At 41.5% G+C, this 13,232-nt stretch overlaps 1 protein-coding gene across 5 annotated transcripts in view; it reads right to left on the reverse strand.

Moving 5' to 3' along the window:
• NR2C2 (nuclear receptor subfamily 2 group C member 2) overlaps positions 1 to 13,232 on the reverse strand; it is a 77,265-nt gene that overhangs the window by 46,110 nt on the left and 17,923 nt on the right. Inside the window, exon 1 of one of the 5 annotated variants that reach the window (XM_079935060.1) lies at positions 1,568 to 2,302. The exons of the other annotated variants lie outside the window; for them this stretch is intronic. Within the exon in view, the coding sequence (XP_079791186.1) occupies positions 1,568 to 1,570 (3 nt within the window). The 5' untranslated portion in view covers positions 1,571 to 2,302. Of the gene's footprint in view, positions 1 to 1,567; positions 2,303 to 13,232 lie in introns of those variants that run through there. 5 annotated transcript variants of the gene reach the window in all.

A 13,232-nucleotide genomic window follows, 5' to 3' on the forward strand; every position in this document is an offset into this window, starting at 1 on the left:
TCTCCACAGGGCCCCTCATAGTACCTGCTCAAGTCTACCTCATAGGGCAGGAAGGAACAGTTCCTTTTACTCCTAAGGCCAGGCACATATCAGGCCCAAAATGACTAGTTAGAGAATGAGTACTTTTTAACTTCAAGAATAAAGAAGTCGTCTTTTTTACAGTCCTGATGCTGGGACTCTGCCTAGACCTCTTTTTGTTTTACTCCACTCTTGTAACTATCTGCTAGTTAAACATCCTGCAGGTATGCACAACACCTGCCTTGGCAGTTTATCATATAAATAAACCAAGGCATATTGCCTCCACTGACACACGAGTATATGTGGCTGATGGCAAAGTACATACCTTTTTAACCTGGAGTGAGAACCTTCTCTATTTCACCATAACATGCCACTTGCCTTGGCAGCATTTTTGGGGGAATAATTTTTAGGAAAAATTTCTGTGTTAACATGCAATCATTCGGTAAAGGATGAACATCTAGGTTGAACAGAATGCCCAAAGCATTCAGCTAATAAGCAAAAATTAAGTTTCTAAATCTATAATTTATTCTGATTCTGATTTTTGGCTGCAACATTCCCATGGGTTATTAATAGGGCAACAAAGTTCACACCCTGTGTGTGTGGGGGAAATAACAGATCCTGCAGACTCAACATGTTACGATCTCAATCAGGAACTTCCACTTCTCCTTAACATTCCTAGTGAAATAATGAACAATGTAAACAACTGCCTAAGTGGGTAAAGGGCTTCAGGCAGGGGACACCTCCAGCCTGAACTGAAATGTACCACACCCTCCTTTTATTTTTATTTCAAAGGACCACCAAATAATAAGTGTGGTGAAGGGTCAATGGGCAAAGAGTTAACCTCTCTTTGTGCAGCAACTTGTACCACAGAGGGAGGAAGCCAGAGGAGGCTGCTGGTCTTGAAAGTGCTCGGCCGCTCACCTCATACAAAGGACCAGAACCTTATACTGCCAGTGTCCATGTTCCTAAAGAATTACTCCTGTTGAGTGGCAAGGGCAGCTCTTCATTATACTAACGCCAGTGGAAGAATCAAACCTCAATATTAATAAATCCACCTCACTTAAATCAGAATTGATTAACCAGTTTGAAAATTTTCAAGTTGATAGTATGTTTAAAAAGATAAAACTACAGCCCTAAATTTCTTGGCACAAAAACAAAGATCCAAAATCAATGACTACTACCCCCAATTATATAAAACAGAGAGGTATTTAAGAACAGGTTCACATACTTTGTTCAGAGGCAGGTTAACCTACTGAAAACAACCACCACCACCACAAACAAACAGCTCTTGCTCCACTTGGGTCTACCCAGCACACTCAAATACAAGTTCCCATGAAGAAATAATTTGCTAGGTGCTAAGCATAGCAATAGACACTAAATTGATTTCCTTCAAATACATATTAGGCATCTAAATCCACTGCTTTTTACCACCTGCTATAAAAATAACTGCCTATGAAATATACTGCATTACAAGGAGACTTGCCTCCAGAAACAGAACGAGAAAAGGCTTCAAAATTAGTCTTATTTTTCTGCAGAACACTACACTTACCATGCCAGTGGCTCTCTGCAGCTTTATTTACATTTTTTCTCAGCAACTTGCCCAGCCAGAGTCCAACCAAAACAGCCAGGGTTGGTGGGGGAACTCATCGGCATGTGCTTTCAAACTGCCAGTGCAGATTCCATTCACCAAAACCAGACAGAGCTGTTTAAAGATGCCCTCTCTATGACCCTGCTCTGCTGAAGGTCAAGTACACTATCACTCCTTGTAACTAAGGAAGCAAAATTGTCATGTTCTTGCTGTTTCACCAGCTGCTGAGGCAGTTTGTCTAATAATATGATTAATTGTTTCCAGGGAAGATGTAACTTTGCTTTACCAAGTTCTCCCTTCACCTAGATTGTTGCCTTTACTAAATGCTGGCCCCCACCCCAGACCACCTTTCCTGAACTGAGAGCTCAGGAGAACGTTACCTTGGAGTACAACCAACTCAAAACAGTTTTAAAACTATAAGGAGTAAAGGGAAGATTTGGAGAACTCAGAAATACCACATTCTGCATATAGCATTTTCAACTTCACAGTACATTAAGTCAATATTTTTAAAGACATGGGGTCTTTGCAAGTTCCTCCTTCATTGAAAGGGAAGGCAACATCATAACCATCTGCATTACATATAAAAACACCCATAAGAATAACAGCACCAGGCTCCTTTAACATTTTACTACATCCACCCAACACGTAACAGGCATGTGAATACAGGTCAGAACTCTAGCCTCCAAAGCCTCCTATTCTGGTAAGAAGATGAACACGGGTAGTCAGGGCAAATGAGAGACTGTGGAATGGCTTCAAATCTAAGCCCTCCCCCCTTTCCCCAAGGCCACAGAGGAAAGGGAGCTCCTGGGGGAGGTCACAGAGAGGTGGGGCTGGGAGATAAGAGCACTTGCCTCCTGTTTGACATGGAGTGAATGCTGGTCAATCACCCTAAACCAAACAAAACAAATCAAAGCCTGGGGGAAGAGTAGGAAGAAATATATGGATATTTACTTTTATGTAGGAGGTGAGGAGGGGATTGAACGAGGAAGGAAATTAAAAAGAAATAAGTTCACACTGCCGTAAGTAATGAATTTCCACTCCACAAGTTTGTGGAGTGGAAACTTAAAACAATCTAAGTTAAAAGAATATGACATCCATTTTTCAGATTCTAGCACAAACCTAGGCACCCCAACCGAAAGGGGAAAAATTAATCAAGAGTAAAAAAGATGATTATCCTTTTTTAAAGCAGTGACTAAAAGTCCTTCCACCTCAACAACTACTTAAAGGCCTAAGAAACATAACACTCTATTCACTAAGTACAGCCAGTAAATGACATGTTAATGGAAAGATTAATCTAAGGAAGCAAAAAGCTCCAAGGCCCAACTGTTGAGGTCAACAGGTCTGCTCCTCTCATCAAAAAAATTTGTTCATGCCCTCTGGCTTGGTAATTCTACTTTCAGGAAACCACCTTACACAAACTATCCTAAATACAGAAATGGCTTTATCAGTGTGTAATCCTAAATTATTTTTCTAGGGAATATGGAATTTCCTCTCTCAGGGGTTCAGATAAGGCAGAGCCCATCTCCAACTGTAGAGGCAGAAAATGCCAGATACTTGCAGGTCTGGCCTCCCTTGGAGGAGGGCAGGGGTTTGATCAGATGTGGAGACTTTGCACTAGCAGCAGAAGCCCCATGTCTGGCCTTGGGGTGTGGTGTGCAGCCACAGCTTCAGACCAGCTCTTCAGTGAGATCTGGGTGCAGTTCCTAGATGCAAAGCTAGTTCTCCACCTTTCCTGGTAACTCTGTCAAGTAAGTTATCTATCCATCCATCCATCCATCCTCACATATATTTTAAGTCAATGTTTTTTAAAAATCTCATTTCTCTTTACATCAGCAACAGTTGGTTTCTGATGTTATTTGCTATTAGATTCCTTGACTGGTAAAGCATGGATATATTTATCAGTGTTAATTTATAATACAGAAAGGTCAAAAGCAACTTAAATGTCCTAAACTAGGAGATGGGTTAGTAAATTATGCTATGCTCCCTTGATACAAAATTATGTAGCTATGAAAAATGATGGTCACGTAGGCTATGTAGTAACCTGTGGAAAGGATGATGACATTTAGTCTGTGAAATTAACATTCTGTGAAATCAAAAGATACAAAGTTGTATGCACAGGATGATTACAACTGGATGACATGCATGTGAAAAAAAAGACCAAAAAAGAACATGTTTATTCATGTAATAAAGAAAGGTTGGGCTTCCCTGGTGGCGCAGTGGTTGAGAGTCCGCCTGCTGATGCAGGGGACACGGGTTCGTGCCCCGGTCCGGGAAGATCCCACATGCCGTGGAGCGGCTGGGCCCGTGAGCCATGGCCGCTGAGCCTGCGCGTCTGGAGCCTGTGCTCCGCAACGGGAGAGGCCACAGCAGTGAGAGGCCCGCGTACCGCAAAAACAAATAAATAAACAAAAAAGAATCTGCCTGCCAATGCAGGGGACACGGGTTTGAGCCCTGGTCTGGGAAGATCCCACATGCCACGGAGCAACTAAGTCCATGCGTCACAACTACTGAGCCTGCACTCTACAGCCCGTGAGCCACAACTACTGAGCCTGCACGCCTATAGCCTGTGCACCGCAACTACTGAGCTCACATGTTGCAACTACTGAAGCCCACACGCCTAGAACCTGTGCTCCACAACAAGAGAAGCCACCGCAATGAGAAGCCCAAGCACCACACGAAGAGTAGCCCCCGCTTGCCGCAACTAGAGAAAAGCCCGCATGCAGCAACAAAGACCCAATGCAGCCAAAAATAAAATTAATTAAAAATGAAAAAGCATGTAGCAATATATACATAGGTGGTAAAGTCATAGACAAAAGGAAATGGCTCCATAAAATTCAGGACGACAGCCACACACTGTTACTTCAGAGTAGATTTCATTTGACCCTTCAAAGAGAAACTAAGACAAAACACTGGAGCTAATTCAAGCCCTCTCCCTCTGTTCCTGACTTTCCCCCTCTCCACAGCACCTTCCCCACCCAAAACCAATCCATGTGCGTATCTGAGAGCCATGGGCTTGAACCCCAAGAGATAACTTATTCAATTTCATAGGGAAAATGAGTCAAATTAATCTACTTACTGAAAACTGAAGTTTATATCCCCAAAATGGGACATGCCAGATACATATTAAATAGAATTGGGAGGGTTTGGGTGCTTTTGTCAGTGACTAGTTACAAATGACACTCAAACTTACTCAAATGAAAGGGGAAATTTGTTGGAAGGACACTCACAGAACCCAGTCTCAGGATGTACGACTGTGCTATTTGGGAAGGGGAGAGCTGTGAGGCAGCTTCTCTATCTCTTTCTCAGGCCACCTGCTCACTCCCCCTTTGCTTTTTTCTGAGAGTCTGAGAGTCACTCTCCGGCTTCTCTCTGAGGACCACCTTTCTCTGCTTCTACGTTCTGCAACAACCTGGGCTTACACATGGCATCACCTCAAGCCCTGACACTGTATGATCTTTTAACTCCAGGGTCTAATGTCACCTTTTACTGACCATATGCCAGTAGACACGTTATTTAACCCTCTCCTGTGCCTTAGCTTCCTTAACTATGAAAAGCGAGAGCACCATTTCACAGGCATTATGTTAACATTAAGCAAGATGATACAGAGCTTATGTGCAGTACCTGGCACATAGTAAGGGTTCAACAGGTATCATTGTTAGCAAAGTATGTTCTGTTGCAACGTTATTTCTGTAATGCGATTCTGATTCTACAAAATTGTAAACAGAGAAATGATGGCAGTATAACACTTGAAATCACACTGATTTACAAGTGACTGCTCCCAATTCCTTAATGCTTTGTATCACAGTGTAGAGCCACAGAATGCAAAGCACATCGGCATCTAAGCTAACAGGAATTCAGTGTCATGCACGATGCCTATTCATAACCAGGTTCATCCTCTTGTCTCATTCTGGCCACGTGTTCTGTGTCTTGGAAAAGCTCATTGCATGGTTCTCCCTAATCTTTACGCATTTATTCAATAATTCACCATCTTTAACCCTTCCTCCTTATATCCTCTTCCATAAAGCTTTCACCTTGTTTTTAAGACAAAATCCTATACTTACTCTAATGTTTGATTATTAGGAATTTAACATGTCTTTTTAATTATACTAGCATTTTTATTAGGATTGTTATTATTTTTGTTAGTGCTCTGGGCCACGCTGAATGCTATTTTTCCATAAGCTCTGTTATTTATTTATTTATTTTTATTTTTGGCTGTGCTGTGTCTTCGTTGCTGTGCACAGGCTTTCTCTAGTTGCGACGAGCCGGGGCTACTCTTCATTGTGGTGCGCGGGCTTCTCATTGCGGTGGCTTCTCTTGTTGTGGAGCACGGGCTCTAGGCGTGCGGGCTCAGTAGTTGTGCCTCGTGGACTCTAAAGTACAGGCTCAGTAGTTGTGGTGCATGGGCTTAGTTGCTCCATGGCACGTGGGATCTTCCCAGACCAGGGCTTGAACCCGTGTCCCCTGCGTTGGCAGGCAGATTCTTAACCACTGCGCCACCAGGGAAGCCCAGCTCTGTTATTTTTAGTGTGTAGAACACAAGGTTTTCCAGAAACGCATATTTCGTGTAAAAACAAAAATGCTTGTTTTCCAATTCTTAAGAGTAGGAATCTTATCAGCTCAATCAGTCCATCAGGGATACAGGTTGGCTGAATCAGCTGTAGACCAAGGAGACCAGGGGTAATGTGCTATGGACATGGCCACGCAGGTAATTCCACAGCAGGGACTATGGGTAGCCATGGTTTAAAACCAGGGAGTACCTCAAACTGCCCACCTTCAATGAAGAGAGTATGGTCTGTCAGGTCAGGGTCTGAGTGCAGCAGTTTGCACAATCAGCAGGCTCCTAGTTCAACCCTCAAAGACAGGCCAATCTCCTGCTCTAACTCTCCAATGGCTCCCCAATGTACATAGAATAAAATACAAATTCCTGACCATAGCCTATATAATCCAAGAAGACCTGGCCCTACCTACCCCACTGACCTCATCTCCCACCACGTTCTCCCTCGCCCCCTGCACTCCTGCCACACAGGTCTCTTCATGGTTCCTCTACTGTGCCAACGCTCAGTACGTTGAGCTCCCCTCTCCCCTACGCTCCCCTCTCCCCTACCTGGAATGTTACCCCACGCCCTGATACTCTTATCTGAATCACTTCTCTTACTTCATTCAGGTTTCCATTTAAATGTCACCTTCTGGGACTTCCCTGGTGGTCCAGTGGTAAAGAATCCGCCTTACAATGCAGGGGATGCGGGTTCAATCCCTGGTCAGGGAACTAACATTCCACATGCCACGGGGCAACTAAGCCCACGCGTCACAACTACTGAGCTCGTGCACCTCAACTAGAGAGCCTGCGTGCCGCAAACTACAAAGCGCATGCACTCTGAAACCTGCGCACCACAACTACAGAGCCCACACGCCCTGGAGCCTGCGTGCCACAACTAGCGAAGAGAAAACCTGCACACCACAACTAGAGAGAAGCCCATGTGCCTCAACAAAATATCCCGCATGCCTCAACGAAGATCCCACGTGCCACAAATAAGAGCTGACACAGCCAAAAATTTTAAAAAATAATTTTTAAAAAAATTTATGTCATCTTCTAAGAAGTCTTCCCTGAATGTGCTTAGATAATACTCTTATCACTTTCTATCTCTTCACTTTTCTTTATAGCACTTACTGCTCTCTTGACATTTTTCATTTGTTTAGATGTTGGTTGTTTCCCAATAGGATAGAAGCTTCATGAGAGCCGAGTATCTTAAAAACTAGAACAATGTCTAGCACACGGCACACAGTAAGCCCTCCTTAAATACTCGTTGAATGGATAAGTGCATACTTATGAAGTACCTTGAAGTCTATCAGTGAACAACTTTAATTTGCTTTACTAGTAAGACTTTCCCTTACTTCCAGTTAAACATAGCAAACACATGCATTTATTATCTCTATTCCTTTAACAAATCACATTTAAGCATGAGTAAAGGATTAAGAAAATGTACAGATCCACAAGGACAAAAAGAATAGTCAAGGAGATGACAGTGGATCACAAATACTAACAAACGCTAGGAACAGGGAAAGTAGTTGGTGGAGTGGAAACTGACTCAGCAGGATGAACAAAGCTGAACTCCAAATGACTACAGAGGGGAATACTAATGAGAAACAAGCTAATTCCCCCCCCCCACCCCCAGAACCCTGGAAGGGCTCAGTAAGATCCCTCAGTTCCACAGAAAGCTGGGTTTAGAAATAGGCTGAAAACCAGAGGCTGGCTGAATACCTGTGGTGCAGCCATGTTACTCATCACATGACCACCACTTCCTCATTCCCTTGCAGGGAAAGTGCAGCTACCAGGCCCCAGACCAGAGACATCAAAACATCTTCACAGCGAGGAGGGAGCCACCCTTCTTCAGTTTGCAAAGAGTAGATTAAATATTGAACCTCAAACCCTCACTTTGTGCCATAACTTTAAAATCAACAACAATAAAAATACTGGAGAAAAGGCATAAATCACACCCACCCCCAAAGAATTCTTGCCTCCAAAACCTGAATGGCCCCAGAAAAGAAACCTATGGATAGTGACACCTGGAGCACCCTCCAAACAAAATGTGTGGGTGCCTATCTAATCACCCCAAAGTAAAATCAAACCAAAAGTTGACAAGCCTTACTCCTGTACAAAAAACATTTGTTTTTGTTTTCAGTTTTAAGTGCTTCATTTTAAAATGTGAACCAACAATAAGGATCATTAGCCATTTGAGAAAAGCTTCCTTATGAAGTAAAGGAACTAAAAGAAACAAGAAGGAACTTGGATAAAACAACACCTATGGAAGCAGCAAAAGAAAACTAAAAACAGCAAAAAACTGCAATTATCACCCTCACAAAAAGAGGACAAACTACTGCATACATGAGACAACAAAAAGTTGCCACACGGTTTGGTCTGGTTCTCCCACCGCTCCACGTCGGGTTGCAAGGCCTGGGCGGAAGAGGGCAGGAAGGGACAGCGCAGGGGGCCCAGTTCCTCGGGGATCTGGAGCGGCCCAGGCTCCACCCAAAGGAAGGGCAGCTCTCCCCAAGGGGCAGGGATGGAGGTACCCAAGAGATGGGCAAGGTTATCAGCTAAACCTGCTCCTGCAAAAGTGGAAACAAAGCCAAAAAGGGAAACGAGAACAGGGGAGCAAAGGGAAAACAGGCCAAAGTGGCTCAAGAACCAAGAAACTAAAGAAAGTTTACTTGCAGAAAACAGAACTGAAAGGGGGAGAGTCCAGCCTCTGATGAAGCAGGAGAGAAAGAAGCCAAGTCTGATGAATATCACACACTAAGTCTTATCAGTGGTCCCTGTCTCACTTCTTGTACAACGCGGAGGAATAACGTTATCAACTATTTCGTAAACACAAGGTTTTTTTAAAGTATATCTAGAAACATTTCTAAGGAGGAAATCCCACCACATCCAATTTTTCAAGACTCAATTTTTTTTTTTTTGAGAGGTGAGTCATTTGCTGTTGCTTATTTTTCGATACAACCAGAAAATAGTGGGGTAATTGAGTGCAGGAGGCTTTGATTGTCTTGGATGTTCAGCTTAACATGCCATGGATGGGGGTCCTTTTCATTTCCTATTATACAAATCATACTAAATGACAACTTGAAGTCCCAGTCGTGCATTTAATACGCCTTGAACATTTAAAATTACTTCTGTTCTCATGTTGTTTTCAGTAAAATTGTTTCCTAAAGAAAACCACCCCTTGATCTTGGCCCTGCCTGTTAGAACTGCCTGCTCTCTGTAACATCTTTCATCATGCTAGTCCATCTTCCTAGTAACTTTGTTAATGTGCTGTGAAAGACTGAAAATTGGAGTATGTATATGATATTAAAAATTGTGAATTAATGGGACTTAAAATGTAACAGTTTATCAACACTTGAAGATACTGGTACTTGATATCCTCTTACAGAAAAATTTGCTGCCAAATTTTAAGCTGCAATAACTTTAAGAAAGACAACTACATGGTTTTTTAGATGTTCGGTACATATGTCACAAATTGCGTACAAACTGAAATGTCTCTGTACTGATGCTCAAAACAACCAATAAAATTTCAATTAAGAAAGGAAAATAAAAGAAAAAAAAGTTGCTATAAAAGAAAAACAGAAAAAAGTTTCTAAAATGAAAAATAAGATAGCAAAGAAGAAAACAATGTTGAAGAAACAACAGCAGCAACAGCAGCAGGAGCTGGGCAGTGACTACTCGCCACACTGTATTATTACTATGTGACATGCTTTAGACACACTAACTGAATTCTCACAATAATCCTCTACAATAAGTATAATCATTAACCCCATTTGATAGTTGGGGACACTGGCACAGCAAGGTTAAATAATATGCTCAAGCAACTGGTAAGACCTGAAGACAGATCTAAGTTGGAAATCTCCCTGAAAGTAGAAGCAGCAGAAAGAGCTAGAAACAGAAGAGAAAAAATGAAGAAATGATTAGTTCAAGAGCTCCAGTATCCAATTAATTAGGAGTTCTGGAAAGAGACTGGAAAAATACTGAGGGAAGATATTATCAGAGAACTACTGTAAAACAATTTCATAGAACAGGAGGTCGTGAGTTTCTAGATTGAAAGGACCCTCTGAGTGCTCAGTATAATGTATAAAAGAAAAACTACACTAAGAGACATTACTATGAAATTTCAGAACAAAAGGGATGAGGAAAAGATCTTTTTTTTAAAAAAAATTAATTTATTTATTTTGGCTGTGTTGGGTCTTCATTTCTGTGCGAGGGCTTTCTCTAGTTGCGGCGAGCGGGGGCCACTCTTCATCGCGGTGCGCGGGCCTCTCACTGGCGCGGCCTCTCTTGTTGTGGAGTACAAGCTCCAGACGTGCAGGCTCGGTAGTTGTGGCTCACGGGCCTAGTTGCTCCGCGGCATGTGGGATCTTCCCAGACCAGGGCTCGAACCCGTGTCCCCTGCATTGGCAGGCAGGTTCTCAACCACTGCGCCACCAGGGAAGCCCCGAAAAGATCTTAACCATGGAGGTAGGGGACAGAAAAGGCAAGAGAGAAAGAGGGAGAGAGACACTTAAAGAGAATCAAGAATGTAAATGGCCTTCTCAAAGCTGGAAGACAATAAAATGATGCCTTGAAATTCTGAGGTAAAATTATTATTTTCAACTTAGATTTCTATCCCCAAACTATCACTCAAGCATGTGGGTGTAAATAAAGACACGTTTAGATATGCAAGATCTAAAAACAATTCATCTCTGATGCACTCTTTCTTAGGACGTTTCTGGACCATGTTATTTACGTTTTTTAAAAAAAAGGAAAAAAAACCATGAATTCAAGGAAAGAATCCCAAACAAGAGACAAATAAAGGATGACAGCTGTGCAGCAGGCTTAAAAAGCAATCAGTAGGGACTGGAGCAGGTCAGAGGACTTTAGGAGGAATGTTTTCACAGGAAAATAAAGGAAACTGAAAATTCCTCTGATGTATTTGTATGAAGAATAGTATTCAGAGGGTTCTACAACTATATTGGAGATACTAGGAAGTATACGTGATAATGTCATAGTTAGGTAACAGAACATTAATTTATGCAAAGAGGATACACTTTTATTGGGAGAATGAAGGGAAGATATGGGCGTGTGAGGAACTGAATGAAAACTAAAGTTTATTTATATACTAAGTCAAAAAATGTCTAATACCAGAAATGAACTTATTACTGATTTTGCAGAAATAAAGAGGATTTTAAAAGAGTACTATGAACAACTGTATACCAACAAACTGGATAACTGAGATGAAATGGACAAATTCCTAGAAACATACAACCTACCAAGACTGAATCATGAAGAAATAGAAAATCTGAGTAGACCTATAACTAGTAAGAAGATTGAATCAGTAATGAAGCCTCCCCACCCCTCAAAAAGCCCTGGAGCAGCCCTAGTGAATTATACCGAACATTTAAAGTAGAATTAACACCATCCATCTCAAACTCTTCTGAAAGACTGAGGAAGAAGGAACACTCCCAAACTCATTCTATGAAGCTAGCATTGCCCTGATACCAGTCAGGCAAAGACACTGCAAGAAAAGAATACTGCAGATCAATATCCCTTACGAATACCAATGCAAAATTCCTCAACAAAATACGAGCAAACTGTTATCAGCAGCATATTAAAAAGATGATACTGGGCTTCCCTGGTGGCGCAGTGGTTGACAGTCCGCCTGCCGATGCAGGGGACACGGGTTCGTGCCCAGGTCCGGAAAGATCCCACATGCCGCGGAACGGCTGGGCCCGTGAGCCATGGCCGCTGAGCCTGCACGTCCGGAGCCTGTGGTCCGCAACGGGAGAGGCCACAACAGTGAGAGGCCCGCGTACCGCAAAAAAAAAAAAAAAAAAAAAGATTATACACATGACCAAGTGGGGTTTATTCCTGACAAAATTCAACACCCTTTCATGATAAAAACATCCAACAAACTAGGAATAGGAGGAAACTATCTCAACATAATAAAGGTCATTTGTGAAAAACCCACAGCTAACATCACATTTTGTGATGAAAGACTGAAAAATTTTCCTTTAAGGTCAGGAAGCCAAGAATGACTGCTTTCACCTCTTCTACTCAATATACTAGAAGTTCCAACCAGAATGATTAGGCAAGAAAAATAAGTACAAGGCATCCAAATTGGGAAAGAAGAAGTAAAATTATCTTTATTCACAGATGACATGATCTTCCACATAGGAAAATCTAAAGATGTCACACACACACACACACACACACACACACACACACACACACACTAGAATAAACAAATTCAGCGAAGTTGCAGGATACAGAATCAACACAAAAATCAGTTGCATTTCTACACCGTTAACAATGATGCTCAAAAAAATTAAGTAAACAATTCCATTTACAATAGCCTCAAAAAGAATAAAATACTGCAGGGGTAGAGGGGAAGAGGGAATGGATGTCAGTGTTTAAAGGGTAGAGAGTTTCAGTTTGGGGAGATGAAAAGTTCTGATGATGGGCAGTGGTGATGGTTACAGAATAAGGTAGTTAATGCCATAGAACTATATGCTTAAAAATGGTTATAATAGCAAATTTTATATTTTACCACAATTAAAACTAAAAAAAACCTCTCTCCCAAAAAAGGGCAATGTCTAACACTGATTAAAAAAAAAATTGGAAGAAAAAATGTTTTTAATAAAGTAAAAAATGAACTTACTGTGTAGTGTAAAAGTCTAGGCTCTTAAGTCACTCAGATATGGCAAAGTAATCTCTCTACCTCTCAGTTTCCCCCACTTAAAGTGGGGAAAATAATACTTTCCTTATAGTGTTAACTGAAGTATTAAATGAGGTGATGAGCTGAGCATAACACCTGGCACACTGTATTATGTAGCTACAGATACATCTGAGAAATAAATACCTTACAAAACTGGAATCAAACTGTATATACTGCATATGTAATCATGCTTTACTGTTTTAGAAAGTATATAATTCTAATTAAAAAGTAGAAGTCACAAATCCCTCTAGTTTTTTTTTTTCTCCATTTCTTTTTGTTCTTTTATTTTGGAAAATACCTCTTAATTTTGGTAGTGGCATCTGGTTGCTGTTATGTATTGTTTTTAAAAAATACTTTTATTGAGCTCTAATTCACCTACCATACAT

Source organism: Stenella coeruleoalba (assembly GCF_951394435.1).
Source record: "Stenella coeruleoalba genome assembly, chromosome: 10".
NCBI classification, from domain to species: domain Eukaryota; kingdom Metazoa; phylum Chordata; class Mammalia; order Artiodactyla; family Delphinidae; genus Stenella; species Stenella coeruleoalba.